At 40.6% G+C, this 18,670-nt stretch overlaps 1 protein-coding gene across 6 annotated transcripts in view; it reads right to left on the minus strand.

The window, feature by feature from the left end:
- Positions 1-600: 600 nt before the first annotated feature.
- LOC120397230 (macrophage mannose receptor 1-like) overlaps positions 601-18,670 on the minus strand; it is a 58,303-nt gene continuing 40,233 nt past the window's right edge. For 2 of the 6 annotated variants that reach the window (XM_039522926.1, XM_039522925.1), the window contains exons 22-30: positions 18,329-18,525; positions 15,693-15,795; positions 14,349-14,581; positions 13,107-13,272; positions 5,957-6,109; positions 4,917-5,033; positions 3,497-3,664; positions 2,247-2,288; positions 601-1,885 (exon numbers count right to left, since the gene is read on the minus strand). In XM_039522926.1, the coding sequence (XP_039378860.1) occupies positions 1,671-1,885; positions 2,247-2,288; positions 3,497-3,664; positions 4,917-5,033; positions 5,957-6,109; positions 13,107-13,272; positions 14,349-14,581; positions 15,693-15,795; positions 18,329-18,525 (1,394 nt within the window). In that variant the 3' untranslated portion in view covers positions 601-1,670. Of the gene's footprint in view, positions 1,886-2,246; positions 2,289-3,496; positions 3,665-4,916; positions 5,034-5,241; positions 5,822-5,956; positions 6,110-13,106; positions 13,273-14,315; positions 14,582-15,692; positions 15,796-18,328; positions 18,526-18,670 lie in introns of those variants that run through there. The other 4 variants (XM_039522924.1, XM_039522923.1, XM_039522927.1 and 1 more) reach the window with 3 other exon arrangements.

An 18,670-nucleotide genomic window follows, 5' to 3' on the forward strand; every position in this document is an offset into this window, starting at 1 on the left:
AAAGCCAAGTAAAGGTGTACCTGGCACCATACCTGAAGAGTGACCAGATGTGAGCTCAGAGGAACTGCAGAGCAAAGGAGTACTAGAGCAAAGGACTGTCTGTCAAAGTTGTCTTGTCATTTATCCATGGGGACAAAGCAAGTACTCTGACTAATCACAATATCCATAAAGTGGCATAAGAGAAAACCTGTCCCCTATCACAGATGTATTTTGATGAGTACCTGATTCCCATATAGTTCCTGCTTCAGATGAGCGTTTGCATTTGCTGGTTTTTCTCTTCAGGCCCCTTGATGCTGAGCTCCCCTCCTGTTAGAGAAAGGCCATTCTACAACTTACCATAGAGAACAGAAGTCCTGAAATTTACAGAAAGATAAAATAAGCCAAGAATAGGCCCATTACAGCAAAATGCTGGTAGGCCATACTGGCCCATACCATCTCAAGCCAAGCATTGCTATAGCAGCCAATTGATTGGAAAATCATGGAGGGGCCTATACTGAAATACACAAACAAGTTAACTTGAAACAAAAATGGAAACACTCTAGTTACAAATTATTTGTGAATCCTTTTTATTTCTCTAATTTAGAGACCTGTATGCTGCACTAGACCAAAGCCACAAACAAAAACATCACTAGATCATATAAAAGTGGCAGCTCAGCATCCTAAAGTCCTCATTCCCAAGTAGTATTGTCTAATGGACAGATCATTTTCTTAATGATTTTTATTGTTAATTTAAAGTTGATAGGAAAATGTTCATTTTCACAGACTATTATAGAAATGCAAAGTTATAGAAAATTACAGTCTCATTTCAAAGAACATGAGTTGAAGGCATGAATGAAGGAACATTTACATTTGGTTTCCACCCATTTATTTATATATTGATGGGGAGAAATATTTTATTTCACATGGCTGAAGTTTGATATGATTTTATAATTTGATTTCTGTGAATCTTAAGTTGTAAATCAGATTTCTGAAATATTTCAGTCTTTGCACGTTACAGCTACTGCTGAACTAAAAGAGTGGGGAAAAATTAACATAAAGGCAGAGCTACTGTATTCCTTCTCTCTAGAGATGTAGATATGGATATCCCAAAGTTATCCTAATTGAAACAACTGCACAGGGCAAAATCCTGACCCCAGTTAAATCAATGGGAGTTTTATCATTGACTTCAATGGGGTCAGGATTTCATTCACAGTTTTTTATATGTAGAACTGATATACATTCCTAAAAGCTAAAAGATTGTGCTGGTTCTTTGAACTGAAGTTAGCACGGTGCTTTGCAGAAGGAATTCTCACAGTTTGCATGAACAGGATGTCTTTACGAATGATGGCAGATCGGATTTCTGTAAAACCTGAAGATGCTTTAATGCTAGTTCACCTTGCTGTGTGGCTCATTTTAGATCTCTGAAATGTATGCATTTGCCCACTTGATAAATAGTTCATACTATGTTTTATTGGACACTGAAATTTGTAGATCTAGAAAATTTACAAGACTATAAAAGGAATAATCATGTCTACCAGTATATTTTATGTATGTTACGTATACATATATGCAGAGATTGTGAAACAGACTACTATTTGGGGTAAGAGAAAGCAATGTTGGCCTAAGATTTCACTTATTCCAATTGTATAATTTCATTAATATTAGACATATTATTCAATCATTTTATCCCACTAGGCAACAGCATGCTCATCTTGCTCCTGGCTATCGGCAGATTCTTTTGTATCACTCATTCGAGTTACAATAGGTAAGAAGTTGTCTTGTTTTTTTTTCTTGACATAGAAATAGGCTGCACATCCAGATCCTGATAGAATCAGAATGACCAGAATAATTACAAGCCAAGTGATCTTGGTGGGTGATCCAGAAACCTCTTCATCCTTTTTCTCTCCTGTAAATAAACACAAAGCATTTGCATACCAGAATGATATGAGAGATTCCAGGAATGTGGGAGTGGAAAGTGATATTGCTAATCACAATTTTAAAAAGCAAGATATGCGCATATGTTCTCAGTTCCTGGAGAGATTTTGCTAACAGAAGTGAAGGAGGAAATATAATAAGTTATATTAAACACCACAATTAAAAATGAAAGCCAATTTTCTGTATTTAGATACAAATAATGCATATGGTTTTATTAATTTGGAATGCTATTAGTAATAATTATATGGTCCAGAAACTTACTCTAAATAATTATTATGCTTGTATTCTATTTAGGTTTCTCCTTACTTTAATTAAAAAGAAAATAATCATACCTTTCCTCTCTGGTGGCTCCTCAGTCAATACTGTTTTAATACCTTTCAAAAAGAAATAAAGCAAGACATTTATTCCAGATGCACTCACATGGATGGTCTTGATGGTGCCATCCCATAAGCATGAAAATCTGTGGCTTCCACATACCCTGCTTTTGGTACTGTTGAACTCCCTTAAGAGATGGAGCTAAGAATGTGTGAAGCTCAGAACGCTTGGCTGTCTAATTCTGGTAAGTATCAGACTCTCTTCAGCTGAGATATGGGCAGGAAATCAGGATCTTGCATGACTTCCAATATTTCCTACATCAGACTCCAGCACAGGAAAGCACCTTAGCATGTTCTTATCTTTAAGCATCTCTCTTCTATGGGACTTGAGCACATGCTTAAGTGCTTTCTAAAATAGGAGGCTTGCCGGAATAGACGCCTCAATTGGCTTAGAAATACCACTGGAATATCTTTGCTCACAATACTAGGGTATTTCTGTTTCCTAACAGCACCAGGTAGTGCAAAGATGCACAGAAATATAAAAATGTGAAGTTAATCACACTTTTCTAATCCTCAGAAAATCATGTTTATTTCATGTTCTGAAGGAAGGTTCTAGTTGGTCTTGTCTTATATAATTTGAACTGGTTCAATTATCCTTAGTATTTTCCCCAAAACTATTTTAATACCAAAGAAGTGCAAATGTTTTAATAAACGTTATTTATAATAAACCTTACAGTACAGGAGTTGTGGAATGCTACAAGATTGGCATGGGTGTGAATCACAATTCTGTACTCCATCAGCATGGTAGGATGATGGTGAATAAGGGAAATCCAATTCTAGCATATTACTTTTCATTAAAGGGAGACTGTCCATCACAACAATCATTTTTATATATACCCCAGTATTTAAGATGAGGTGAAACCAAACTTGTTACTTCTAAACACAGGTGTGTGTGGTATTTTTGGTGAAATCCTGACCTCATTGAAGTCAATGGGAGTTTTGTGTTTAACATGGATAAAATTTGGCCTTTAATGAAGTATAAGTGATCTTTGACTTCACCCTCAATGTGTATGGTTTTATATATTTTTATATAAATATAAATATATATATATACACACACACACACACAATATCTGTAATATGTATATATCTTGACTATAGCAGAGCTTGTGCTCTGCTATAATATACTATGCAGCATGCATTTTAATGTATACACCCATTATACACATTATTAACCATAACCCCAATATATTGCAAATATCACTTACTTTCTGATTTTTTACAAATATATCCTCTTTTGTAGGAACATTGAGCATCATTCCAGTACCCAGATGATGCATACATTTCGACACACTTCTCATTACCATAACTTGAAGGCTCTTCCTCATTCCAGTTGACAAAATCCACTGCAGTGTTGTCTCTCCATAACCACTGACCTAATGTTAAAAGGTTAACTGTTTAGACTGAAAGAACATGTTGAAAGGCTTAAAAGTATTTAAAATACCAGAATAGAGGTATCAACAGATGGAGCCCCAGAGTTTGTAAAGGACTCCTCTATTTGTCAGCCACCAGATGATATTTTAAGCTTTGATTTAATCACCAAACCAAGACTATCATTACTGGATCAAATGTACTAGTAAGTAGCCTTTCTCCTTCTCTGGTCTGCATCCAGATTGAGTCATTTTACTTATAGTTTTTGGTTTCAGGGAAATGTATCTTACAGGACAGATCAGATCATAGTTGAACGTTGTACTGGATAATATCTTAACTACCGACTCATGTCTAAGAAAGCTACAGTGATTAGGAATTGCCAAACAGAGCACATAATCACCATAATTATTTCCAATTTTAAGTATGAATTAAAACTGATATATGTATGCAATAATTGTTAGCAAAATGTGTCTTTAAGTATCTTATATACTCAGATAGCATTTATCTTGTCTATCTCCCTTCCATATTTTCAGTGTGATATTTATCTTTCTGACTTCATCCCCCCCCTCCCCCAAATCCTGTTTTCCTCACAAGCAGATCTAAATTCCTATTGGTTATTACAGATTAATGAGTCATTCAAAAAATGCCAATCTTCTAAATAGGGCTAGCACTTTAATCTAGACCTGGATTGTTGCCAATAGGAAAATCTTAAAATGAGCAGAAATTTTATTTACAAAAAGCACAGTACAGGGTTAAAACTTTAATATAACAGGAGTACTTGTGGCACCTTAGAGACTAACAAATTTATTTTAGCATAAGCTTTCGTGGGCTACAGCTCACTTCATCAGATGCATAGAATGGAACATATAGTAAGGAGATCTATATACACATACGGGGAACATGAAAAGGTGGGAGTTGCCCACTAACTCTAAGAGGCTAATTAATTAAGAGAAAAAAACTTTTGTAGTGATAATCAAGATAGCCCATTACAGACAGTTTAACAAGAGGTATGAGGATACTTAACATGGGGAAATAGATTCAATGTGTGTAATGGCTTAGCCATTTCCAGTCTCTATTCAAACCTAAATTGATGGTATCTAGTTGGCATATTAATTCAAGTTCAGCAGTTTCTCATTGGAGTCTGTTTTTGAAGCTTTTCTGTTGCAAAATTGCCACCTTTAAGTCTGTTACTGAGTACTGACCCCTGACACCATAATGGTCTATTTATATTATTGACTACTGAAAGTAAGAAATTACCATTCACATTTTTGCTCATTCCTATCCAAAAGCTTGTTATTTTACTTTCAAGTGGCTTTATGCTATGTGACAGAAAGATGGATTCAGCATGGTCTTCTACAGAAGCCAAAGTAGCATCTGAAAAAAAGCATTAATAAGACATAACTGAAAAAAATCTGCCTTTTGGGAGAAAAGCTAATTTTCTAAGTTTTATGAACAACCGAAAGCAATTAATTCTTGAGGCTGTGTCATATCACTGATTTTTGCACAAAACATCCACTGCAGAGAATGGAAGTTCTGTGTGTGATACAATGGCACAATATAGCTCTCCTTGAATTTTGCTTGTTAGTGTAAAATTACCCTTTTCCTTATGACTAAATTACATATTTGTGTAATCATTTTAGTGGTTTATTTTTAACACACTTGCACAGTAAAATGCCTATGTATATTGCATTTTTGCTATTTGCTGAACATTGTTATTGCTTCCCAGCAACTATATGCAATGCTCCTGAAAATCTTTGTACCCACTCTTGAGTTTAAATTGTTATTAAACATTCAGAAATATAGTGTCTAATATTTAATCTGTTATGAAATCTGGCTAGAAGTCAGAAATATATTGGAACAATTAAGGAAACATGGGGGAGGTTAGGGATTACCATCTAGGCAGAATCTCTATGAGTTATTACCCTTGAGCAGTTCTCCCAGACTTACCCACAGAGATGAGGGTTAGAGTGCTTTTCTTCCTTCCTCCCTCCCCCAGCTTCCCTTTTCTGCCACTAGCAGATGCTCACCAGCTTGGGAGGAGGTGCCCAAAACTGAGAGTCTTCCACCTGATCTGGGTGCTAAACAACTATGAAATTTCTAATGCATGAAAACTAGACAGTGAAGCTAATCAATCTAGTTTTGTTGTCCAAGTCGTGTGAAATCTAAATAATAAATAAAAATCATTAACACTGAAAAAGTCAATTTGTTTTTAATGATCTAAAGTTTGATGACTATTTTTTGAATAATATTGTTTTTACATGTGTCTAAGTCTTCATTCTTAAAAAAATGATACTCACCTATTCGAGTGCATTCTCGGGAAGCCTGGGCCCAGTTTCTTGTATACGAGGACTCGATGTAGTAGCAATGACTGCGGAAATGAACCCAAGATCTGTGTTCCTCTGATTCAGGGCATCTTCCAAAGAGTTGTGGAGAATCAGTAGGGGCCATAACTGTTAAGAATAGAAAATTTCTTACCAATTATTTCCTTTCTTCTAGCAGTATCACCCACAATTCTGGACATCTGGGCTGGGCTGCTGTCCTCTCTGCAGCTCACAGAGATGATCAGTGTTTTGGTGCCTCCATTGTCTGACCATACCACCTCTGTTGCTGCTCGCTGCCCAATGAGTTATTCCCTAGCTGTAAAACTTGCACAACAGCATTATTAATAAATATTCTAGAAGTAACAAAATAAATACATTAGCCCAAGGAAGATGGTCTAACCACTTAATATATGACCCTGACTTATGAGCTACCCAGAGTGGGTAGAATCATAGAAAACACTGCTAGCAGAAAGGAAATTATCAGTAAGCACCATTATGCAGCCTAGTGTCTTCCACAATTCTGGATGTCTGGAAAGTAGTGAGCAGTGAAATTTTGGTAGAAAAGAAATACCCCCTTTTTGTGAGCTTGCTCAAAGGTCTGTATTATTTCAGGGCTACCACCTGCAGCACATTCCTGATGAAGGAGCCTTTGCAGAAGTTGGAGGGTCCACCATGTAGTACATAATGAAGGTATTCATGATAGACCAAGTGATTGCTTTTCAAATTTCCGAAGTGGATGCACTTCCTTGTTCCATCCATGCTTCAGATCTTCTGGAGTGCGGCTTGATCCCTTCTGAGGGTAGGTTTACACTTACCTTCACTACCTTCGTGGTTTCAACAGAGTTTGAACTTGAAACGATCTGATCATGATCTAGAGATCGAACTTCGGAAGAAGCGAAGCGTCGCGACGATACTCCACCACACTCCACCGCGCGGGCGGCGCGGGAGTCGAGAGGGAGCGGAGTTCGACGCGCTGGGCCTGGGGTGGGGAGTAGGTCTAGGTAGTACTTTCATCAACGCTTATTCATTCGGCTGAATTTTTGCGCGCAGTAGTTCGACCCCCCTTCTTAGTGTAGACCAGGCCTGAGACAGGGACCTCCAATGATTTGTAGGCTTCCACAATACATAGGTCAAGCCACCTAATTATGGAGGACTTGGAAGCTTTGAGTCTCTGGCATATAGGGTGGAAGGACACAAATAGTGACCCTAATCTTCTCATGGATTCTATATGCTTGAGATTTTCAACACTCTTCGGACATCTATGGTGTGATACATTTTCCATTGGATATTTACGTTTTGGACAGAACAAAGGAAGCACAACCTCTTGGGAAGTATGGAAGGAGGAATTTACCTTGGGAAGAAAGGATTCTGATGTCCTGAGCATCAGCTTTTCTTTGTGGAACATGCAGTATGGCTCTGGTATAGATAAGACTGTCAGCCCCAAACATTGTCTGGCACACATGACAGATACTAAAAAACAAGTTTTAATCGATAAATAAAAGGCTGACATTGAATTAAGAGACTCAGAGAGATGGCTTGTTAGAGCCCTCAACACTAGTAAAAGGTTTCATTTTGGGAAGAGTGGATTGACTGTCAGTCTGGCTAATTAGACTGGAGGAATCCGGCTACTCTGGACTGGCTGACAGGGAGCCAAAGAATCCTGTGAATAGCATGCTATTAAGAGCAGGCAATAGTGCAGGGATGAATGTACAATGGTGCAAAGAGCTGATGTACAATAGTGCTGGGCTGAGGGCCTCTGTCCATGTGTTCCTAGAAAGTCAAGAATGGTTGGAATTCCTGGATTTCTGGGATACACCTTGTGCTCCTGGCACCAGTTGTTGAATCTGGCCCACACAGAGTATATTTGTGTTGATACTCTCCTAGATGAAAGCAATATCTTAATGATGCTGGAGGACAGAATGAGACCTTCCAGGGCCTGGTCCACACTAGGACTTTAATTTGAATTTAGCAGCGTTAATTCGAATTAACCGTGCACCCGTCCACACCACGAAGCTATTTAATTCGACATAGAGGGCTCTGTAGTTCGACGTCTGTACTCCTCCCCGACGAGGGGAGTAGCGCTAAATTCGACATGGTCATGTCGAATTAGGCTAGGTGTGGACGGAAATCGACCTTAGTAGCTCCGGGAGCTATCCCACAGTGCACCACTCTGTTGACGCTCTGGACAGCAGTCCGAGCTTGGATGCTCTGACCAGCCACACAGGAAATGCCCCAGGAGGGAGAACCTCTCTCAGTACCAGCGCTCACACAGCGAACGGGAGGACAGGTGGCATCAAGAGGACCAGCAGGCGACTCAAACGCTGCTTGGACTAATGAGGGAGCAAACGGACACGCTCCGGCGCCTTGTGGATGTTCTGCAGGACCGCAGTCAGGAGGACAGAGCCCCCCCTTCAGTGTATCTGCAACCGCCCTCCCCCGCCACAAAGTCCCATACCCCTCTCACCCAAAATAACCAGAAGGAGGGGCACCAGGGGCCGTGAAAACTGTCACTGCACCCCAGCAGAGTGCTCAAGTACCCAAAAGCTCTCCTACCCTAAATTTTGAGAAGTCCTTCCCTTCCTGACTCACCCAAGCCCAAATCCCAATTTCATCCCCTAACTGTCTAGTTAATTATTAAAAATATGTTGCTGTTAATTACTGTTTCCGTCATGTTTTTTTACAGAAGACTGTGTTTGAAGGGGGTGGTGGGGAAGGGGGTTGGTAATTGCATAGGATGGTCACCTTTACCAGGGTACAGACACGGGGGCAGGATCAGCAGCAGGTCACACACACAGTGCAGTCAGTAGGCACCCTGGCCAGTATGGGAGGTGGTTTCCAGGTTCTGTGTGGGTGTGGGGGGACGTGACTTTGTAGCGGGGGAGGGCGTTTACAGATCTTATGCAGCGGTCCTTGTCCTGGACCGCAGAGTCACGCAGCAGAGGAATCTGTATCCATCCTCCTCCGCCACAAGGTCACATAGCCCCCGCACACAGAATCCCAAAAAGGAGGGATGGCAGGCTCCATTGAAACAAGCAGTCTGGCACTGCGGACCGCTCTAGGAGCAGGAGCCTGTCATTCCTCGAGTTTAGAGGTGGTCTTTACATCACTGCACACCCTACGCAGCACAGTCTGCATCCCAGTTTCAACCCTTTAACGCAAAGTCATTAATAAAGAAACCTTTGTTAAGTAACAATGGAACATGTATTTTATTTTTACACGTGTGTTGGAAGTGGGGGAAATGGGGTGAACGGGCTATGTAACTGCAGAGGATAGTCAACAGTAACTGGGTAAAGAAACAGGGGCAGGTTCAGCTTCTCTGTAAAGAAACTGAAGAGTCACATGTCACGCTGCTCGCTGGTACTTGAAGAGTTCCTTGTCGCTGTCCAAGGCACCTGTATAGGGCTTCATGAGCCAGGGCATTAGTGGGTAGGCTGGGTCCCCGAGGATCACTATAGGCATCTGCACATCCCCAACAGTTATTTTGTGGTCCGGGAAGAAACTGCCTTCCTGCAGGTGTCTAAACAGACCACAGTTCCTGAAAACACACGCGTCATGAATCTTGCCTGGCCACCCAACGTTGATGTTGGTCAAACGTCCGCTATGGTCCACCAGTGCTTGCAGCACCATTGAAAAGTAGCCCGATTTCTCAGCAGCTGACTGTGGAAGAGGTGGACGATAAGGTGCGAGGAGGTGAAAACGGCCATAACTGCAGCGGGCTCCATGCTCGCAGTGCTGTGGCGTCCGCACTGTCACTGAGCAGAAAAGTGCACGAACAGATTGCCCGCAGGCGCTTTCGGGGAGGGAGGGCGTGATTGACGGTTCAATGATGACAGTTACCCAAAACCACCCTTGACACATTTTTTCCCCCAGCAGGCATTGGGGGCTCTACCCAGCATTCCAATGGGCAGCAGGGACTGCGGGAACTGTTGGATAGCCTCCCACAGTGCACCGCTTCCAAAGTCGACGCTGGCCCCATTAGTGTGGACTCACAAAGTCGAATTAGTGTCCTTAGTGTGGATACACAAATTCGACTTCGTAAGGTCGATTCCACAAATTCGAATTAAGTTGAATCGAACTACTCTTGTAGTGTAGACATACCCTAGTACTTCCCTCATAATAGCCAGGCTGTTAGCTGAAGCAGTTTCAGGTCCAGATAAAGAAGAGGACCTTGCAAGAGGATGTCTGGTCTACACTGAAGCTGGAATGGAGTCCAGTGTCAGCTCTATCAGGTTTGAGAACCAAGGTTTCCTTGGTCAGTGAGGAGTTATCAGTATTACCAACGCCTGTTCTCATTGTATTTTCTTGATCATGGTCCCCAATAGTGGCACGGGTGAAAAGCACTAAGTAGGCCCTGCAGCCAACTGTGCAATAAAGCATCTGTCTCCATGGATCTGGGCTCTGCCTCTCCTGTGAAGTATTTTGGCCTCTTTTTGTTAACACTATTTGAGAACAGATTGTTTGAAGGGAGGCTGAACATCTGAACAATGAGATTGAAAACCTGATTCAGGCAACACTTGGACCTGCACCTTTTAGTTCAGGTCCCCTTTGATATGAATCATTGAGGGAAAGGAGGAACTGTTCTGCCCACATTATTATTTCCATTGCTTTCGTTTGTAGTGCCAGACTCCTTGGTTCCCCCTTGGTTGTTTAAATACGCGACTGTAGTCACGACATGGTTCCTCCTTAGGGTGGGCTGGAATCTTTGAAGATCTAGCTTCACCACTCTCAGCTCTAGGGGGTTCATTCTGTGAGCCTTTTCTTCCTGGTTCCATATGCCCTAGGCTGTTTGGATTTCCATGGGTGCTTGCCAGCCCTTGAGGCTGGCATTGGTTGTGAAAACTAAAAAATCTGGAAGGCAGATGGGCATGCCTTTGTGGACACTGTAATGGCCTGACCATCACTATAAAGTGTTGAACACCTGTGCTGGAACCCATACTTGATCCCCTGTGTTGCAGGGAGTGTTCCCACATCTTTAGTATGAAGGCTTAAAGATTTATGATACGTGATTATCGTCATGGTGTGATCCATGCACATGACATAGCAGTTGGAGGCGTAGTGCTATAGCAGGTCTCCTGTGGCTCTGGAGCAAGAAAACAAATTTCTGGATGGAGCCAGAGAACTTTTCTTGGCACTGATGATGAAGCCTTGTGCCTGGAGGAGATTCAACATCCTAGACATGATCCTGTGTGCTGCTGATTGCAATGGAGCTCTGATCAGGATGTTGTCCAGGAAGGGGTACAGGTGAGTTCCCTATGACCTGACTCTGGCTGTTATCATCACCACTATTTTCATCCACTTCTTCAGCCTTTGGAGGTGGTTGAGAATGGCTCTGATACCCCCCAGGAGTTTCTGTACAATGAAGAAAATGATGGAGTAGAACCCAGAGAATCTTTCTTCTGAGAAAACACTTTTTATCACTCCCGTATCCAGAAGATGAGATATTTTCAGTCTGGATCAGACTGTGTTTTAAAGGATCTCTGGAGATGATGGCATGTGGGAGCATTAGCTCATGGGAGTATCCCTGGCTCACTATTTCCCTGGCTGTGGTCAATGAAAATCATTTCTCTCTGAAATAGGAAATCCTGTCCCCCAGCTTCAGCTCTGGGTGGAAGCCTATGCAATCTCTGTCATTCAGTGGATTTGGGGGGGCTGAGGTCCCTCTGAACTCCCCCCCCCAACCTAAATTCCAGTCTTTTCTCTAGGGGAATATTTTGTCTCCTGGTACATCTGTGAGAATGAGGAGCAAAAGAGCGCTTCTGTCTGAACTGCAGAGAGAGGAAAGCAGCCCAGACGTACAAAATTGTGGGAGATGCTGGACCACAGAAACTATATTACTTCTATGAATGGCCTGACACAATTTTGTGAAACCACAACCAACCTGGCTTTTCCATTATATACTAATGACGCAAAACTAAACCATCTATCCCAGCTTCCCGAACTTTGTTAGGGAGATTGTAATTATTTTTTTAGATGAAGTTTAAAATCTGGAAATCACAATAAAACTTACTTATCTAAATGAATGGGTTTTCCTATGGCAAGGTGTAACTGGGCCCATATTATTTATTTTATTATTATTATTATTACTATTTTGTTTTGCAGAGTGATTAAATGGGCCAAGTAGATTAAGGAGTGATTGTTTAGATAGATGATAAAAATAACTAGAAAAGGTATACATTGTTTTTGTTTGGTTTTGTTTGTTCTTCAAGGGTTTTTGATTTGGGGTATCATTATTATTATTATGTTTTTTTGGTAGGGGGAGAGGATATGGAGATTTTAAAAAAAGAAACTAAGTGGGGAAAACTCTCTCACTTAAAATGAAAATTAAAAAGTACAAAGAAAGTGTTACTGTTAAAAATGAAAAGTTTTCATAATAAGACTTTAAAGTAAAAGCGTTACTTTCTCTCTCACCTTTTTAACTTTTCCTCTCACCTGTTCAGTGGGGGAAACAGTAAAAAGCTGAGAGAAGGTAGGAATTTCCACACAATTTTACAATGAAAAATTTCAAATATGACAAAAATTCTCCCCCCTCCAAATTTTTTTTTTTTTGAAAAAACAAACATTTAGTTGTTAAAAAGGAGAGCAGGGAGGAACTGTTTGACAAAACCTATTTCTCACTGAAAAATATGTTTTGTAAAAATTTAAGCCAAAAAATTAAACATAACTATTAATATTGTCCCTCACTGCAAAGCACTATGGTTTTATTTATGTCCAGAAGCTCATATAATAAAACATTTAATCAATGAAACAACTTTGTAAACAAAGTTGTTTCATTGATTAAATGTTTTATTATGAAGAAATGTTTGCATTCACTTGCAGTTCGAGGTCATGCAGAGTATTCCTCTCCATTACCCTTGTCAAATGCTTAAATAGCCAGTGTAGAGCATGATGCCTGCTCAGTCCAAAGAAACTGAAAAGTGACCTTAATAGTGAGTAAACTGATTGGTTTCTGGGAAGAATTTTGAGTTTTTAGAACTTGATAGCCTCTAAATCTTGTATTATGGTTTAGGATTGGGTTTTTCAAGAGAGGAAGCAAGTATCTTTTCTGAATGCTTATAATACAACTCGTCAGTGAACTTAAATGAATCTCCAGGCTCCACAATGTAAACTGTTAAATTTTATTGCTTACCATCAGACTGTTTACAGACAGAGAAGTATTTTTGATCACAAGATGCTGTCTTCCAGGTTCCATCAAGGTCTAGATAGACACAAGCTATTGTCTGCTTTGGCTCGTCACTGGCCCACTTAGAATACCCCATTCTCCATTTATCGATCCATTTGTAATTGCCATTGGTCTGGAAGCAAAATCAATTCAAGGGTGGCTTTTAGCATAATTATAGCATTATATAGTATTAAAGTAATTTGGTATCTATATATAATTTAAAATTTGAAGTGAGCACCTCTTGTCAGCAGCACAGGAATAATAAGATTAATAATGTCATATTGTAATGGGACCTACATGACTATGGCACTGTACAAGGGGGGAAGTGTGCTGAACAGATATGTTAGAATAATAAAGTAGGTTATAAAAGAATGCAAACAGAGTAGGTTGCAGCCCTTATAGCTGAAATTCTTTAGGAATTCATAGATTATCAGGGTTGGAAGGAACCTCAAGAGAGCATCTAGTCTAACCCCCTGCTCAAAGCAGAACCAATCCCTAAATGGCCCCCTTAAGGATTGAACTCACAGCTCTAGGTTTAGCAGGCCACTGCTCAAACCACTGAGCTATCCCTCCCCCCTGAAGCTTATAAATTGTAAATTGTATATTTAAGAAACAATCCAAAAGATTTCTTCATTGGGAAAAAATTTTAAGTAGCCATTAGGGAACCTTAGATGTGGTGTCACTGCAGAGCTACCCACTGGGATAAACAAATACACAACAGAGAAGGAAGGGTTTAAATTACTGGTCGCTAAGTTTAAGAACTGGTATAAAGGAAAAATGACCTCTTCTACCTGCTGCTGGTCTTCAGCCCCTACCTCCACTTCTGTTGGTCTTCCTTTTCCACACTCTGCTTCTTTACCTACCAAGTCTTTCAAAGGCTGCCCTCACCCACTGCTTCACTGCTCAACTCTCCTCTATGTTTCCCCCTTTTCCCATTACTATGGCTTTATGTCTTGCCACCACACCTTGTACCCATAGCTGCCTGTTGCTTGTCTCCTCCACGTTTCCTGTAGCCTCCCTCATCCTCATGTCCTGCTGGTCTCACCCTTGCATTCTGACAGGATTTCATAGAGGTGTCAGATGCTCAGTGTAAGACCATAAGGGGTGCAGCTAAAACAGTCTTGTGATAATAGATGCTCCTACCATTTAAAAAGGGAATAAGAGTTCTAATATTACCTGGAGAAGCAGCAACGTATTTGTTGTTCTTACCACATTGCTGTTAAGACCAATCCATACAGGCTCTCCATATTCTAACACCTGGAGCCACAGAAATGATTGGCTGTAGGGATCTAAAATACTGGCAAGTTCCGAGGATTTCTCCTGGCAATTTTTTCGTGCCTCTTCCCATTTCATTTTGGAACGGATGACTAAACAGCTACTATCACCACAATGAGTAAAGTCAGAGGCTGGAATTGTTGTTGGGGAATGAGACAGTTTAGGGTCTGTAGAACAAAAACAAAACAAAACATGCAAAGATAAACTTTGGGTGCAAAGATTTATCTTGTGCCAGTGAACAACAAGCATCTGAAGTCTTCAGAATGTAAGTAGTGTAGCATTAATTATTAATGAAAAACCTTCCTCACTGGACATTCATGAGAAATTGACATTTTCAAAACAGCAGTGAACACTTCTGACCGAAAACTCTGCATTTTCAGGTTGGGGAGGGTGGCATGGTGACAAAGTGGAGTAATGCAGTAGTGGTTTACATCTACAATGTTGAATTCATACCTTGGTAGGCCAAAAGCGAGAGTGAGTTTGGTACCATTTCCATAATCCATAGAAGTAATTTATTCCCAATACAGATCCACAACTAAATTAGATATCATTCAATTTCGCTGCTCAAGAGAAGATCAGGACTAGTAGACTGTTATAGACCCACAATGAGGTATACTCCAGTTGCTATGGAACTTTACATAACATTGGCACAGACCATGCCTAGATCAAACAAGTGCCACTGCATTACACCCTCAGCATTAGCATTAACATCCCCATGTGGTAAAACAAAACAGGAAAAGTAGCATTCCAATTCTTAGCTGCTTTCATTATCATTTAGATTTTTTTTTTTGCAAAAACTTATGCAGATCCACTCTCTTACGGATGCAAACACAAACACTCTAAATGTTATAGTCAAAAACCTTCAAAAAGCTGAGACTTGAAGCCACATTCCTGTACCCTCATGGTACCAAATCTTTGGAGAAAGGGTGAATAATTAGGGACTGCAGTATTCCTGCCCCTTGGTTCCATTCCAGTGGTACAATGTCTGCTTCAGGGAGCATGCCATGTACTCATGGCTTACTCACAAAGAGACATCAGGATAGATTTAGCAAAATGTTACTCTGAACGCTCCCTTTTGTGCCACAGGAAAGAGGAGAACATGTGACCCTATATATTTATTTTTATGGAGTGCACTAGTATCATTGAGGCAGAGAAACTCATATAACTTAATAACAGGATTGATCTACGATGCATACAAACCATGTTTAATCCACAGACAATTGCAAAATTAGTTTTTAATGTGTTTTTAGTTTGCAGAACTAGTGAATCAGAGCTCACCACTGTCCATCTGGCATATAAATCCTCTGTCTTCATAACACGGTTCATCCTTCCATTGCCCTATCTTATCAACAGGACCTGTTTTCACAACAACACAATCCAGCTAGGGGAAAAAAGCATATATGAATTACTAAAAAAAGTCAGCAACAAAGAAGAAAGCCTTTTCCTTCTTCTGGAACTATAGCCCTGGGCAGTTTCAGTCCCTGTATTTTTGCACATTTGAATTCTGCTGGTATTTGGTGTGTAATTTACATCCAGCAACACCTTCTCCCATGTGGCATTCTTTTACACACAGGGCTTGGCTACACTGGAGAGTTGCAGCGCTGGTGGTGGCTTTATAGGGCTGCAACTCACTCACCATCCATACTTGCAAGGCACATACAGCGCTGTATCTCCCTGGCTACAGCGCTGGTTGTACTCCACGTCTGCCTGAGGAATAACGACTGCAGCGCTGGTGCTGCAGCGCTGGAGTGCCAGTGTAAACAGTGAGTAATCTTACTACGCTGTAACTGACCTCCAGAATTTTCCCATAATGCTTATAACTAAAGAACTCTCTTTGTTTTGTTATGATGCCTCTCTTTGTTTTGTTGTGAACTCGGGGCTCCCGGAGCTGCTTATCTAAAAAACAAACACAGCTACTGTTTGCTGTGAATGAGGCAGGCAGGGGGATGAATGTCCACAGCCTAGTGTTTGCTTGAGGACAGAAACAGCACGGCGGGGGGGAGGGGGGAAGGGAGTCAGCTGGAGCAGCTGCTTATCTGGTCTGCAGGCTATTTGCATTTAAGAGTGAATGAGGGGTCGGGGAAGTGATCAGAATTTGCAAGGCAGGGAGCTGACAGTGTCGGCTCCAAAAATCCACTCTCTCTCTCGCCCCCACGCTCCCTGTCACACTCCACCCCACCCTCCTCTTTTGAAAAGCACGTTGCAGCCACTTGAACGCTGGGTTAGCTGCCCATAATGCACCATTCCCAACACCACTGCAAATGCTGCAAATGTGGCCACACTGCAGCACTTTCCCTACACAGTTGTATGAACACAGCTGTAACTCCCAGCGCTGCACACCTGCAAGTGTAGCCAAGCCCCCTGCTCCTATTCCTAGGGGCTGTTTCAGTGCAGCTACTTCCTCAGCTCTAGCCTCTGCCTGCTTATCAATTTCACATTTCTGTTATTATTCTGGAGATACTGGAGAGATACTACTATTCTTGAGAAGAGAATTAAATACAAAAAGCAAATGTACTAAAATAGGACTATAAACATTCTGTCACGCCATCAGCTTTACTTGTTACCAATTACATTTCACAGCACCAATTAGGACCATCCTATCTCCTTAGTTAGGTCTTTGGGTAATAATGTTCGCAAAGAGGGAAGGACAAGTCAAATGATCAGACTGATAAAAACTCAGATATTTTAAATAAAAACTCCACAGGTTAAAGATGGTATAATAGATAATTTACACCCAATTTCAAAAATGTGTAAAGTGTGTGTATGTGGAGAGGGGATGTGCATGAGAGGGAGGATCAGAAGGTGAATAAATTGGTAGCAAACAAAAATAATAAGAGTGACATATTCCTTCATTTTACACTCTCCTTTTGGTTTTGATCATTTGTACATTTTACTGAGCAAGGGAAAGATTCCATAGCAGCTAGCAATCAGGGGCAGGTACCGGATGTGTGTGCATGTGAAGAATAAATGGATGGGTAAATGCAGAAGAAATTGGGAGAGGCGTGGAGTGAGTTGGGTATGGAGAATGTGTCTGTGGGTAGGTGGAAAGGCTGGGAACAGAGTGGTGTGAAAATGTAAGTTTTGAATGCAGGGAATGGATAAGAGGAGTAAATAGGCAATATGTCAATGCAAATCAATGTATATTTGTGCAAGTGTATGCAAAATTGTGTTAATTAAAATATACTATTTTTTTATTTCAAATGTTGACAGGGATGCATGATGATTTTCCCAGTGTTAACTCACCGTTAAACAATGAGCCTGATTGCCAGTTTCTAATTTCTACCAGTGCTACTTCAGAAATATCTATTGACACTGAAATATCTTCAAACTAACTATTCTTTAAAAAGATTGGAAGTAAAATAAAAGTTGAATGCATGTGGTATCTTCCCAGCTTCATAGATACATCTTCTCTTTTTGATACCCACAAGCTCTTTCAAAACAGATGGTATCTCTTTTTATGTCAGTAATACACTAAAAAATGTTCTCCAAAACAAATAGCTAATAGTTTCCTCTTGTAACCTTGTGACTGAAGTCAGCCCAACTCTCCTACAATATTTTAGAACATCATTGCAAAATTCACTTTGTTCTTACTTGAGAAATAGGGGAGTGATGAAAGCCACCATTTAAACTTTCCTATTACATCAACAGAAGACCTGACCCTTGCAATATTGCCACTCTATTCCCAAATGCAACAGACATGAACACTGGGAAAACAAAGTCGCCTATATAGGAAGTAAATTGAGCAGGTTATTTAAAGTTGGATTGCCTTTTCCAATGAGTTTATTAAAACAACGAGGAGTCTGGTGGTACCTTAAAGACTAACAGATTTATTTGGGCAGAAGCTTTCATGGGTAAAAAAACCAACTTTTTCAGATGCATGGAGTGTTTATTGGAAATCTCTAATTAATGTTTACCTGAAGCAGATTGTTGCCAGTCTCTGGCCGCAGAGAATCATATAGGGTGATTTCTCCAACTACAGGTGAACCTGCAATCCAGTTGGTGTAGTAGACACCACTTCCATCTGCCCAAACAAAGTTGAGCTCAGAATTTATATCATTCAATCCAATCCAGGTATCAGTTTTGGCATCTTTTAAGTGGTAAGTGAGGAAAGCTGAAATAAAGCCAAATAAATGTTTATAGGAAAGGACGATGCATGAGGAAACCTGGCACATGCCTTCCTCTAATCAAGGAAAATGCCAGCATGTCCAGGACTAGGGCATGGTTACAAAAAACAAACAAAATCTGCTTAATTATTT

Source organism: Mauremys reevesii, linkage group 2 (assembly GCF_016161935.1).
Source record: "Mauremys reevesii isolate NIE-2019 linkage group 2, ASM1616193v1, whole genome shotgun sequence".
Classification (NCBI taxonomy): Eukaryota; Metazoa; Chordata; order Testudines; family Geoemydidae; genus Mauremys; species Mauremys reevesii.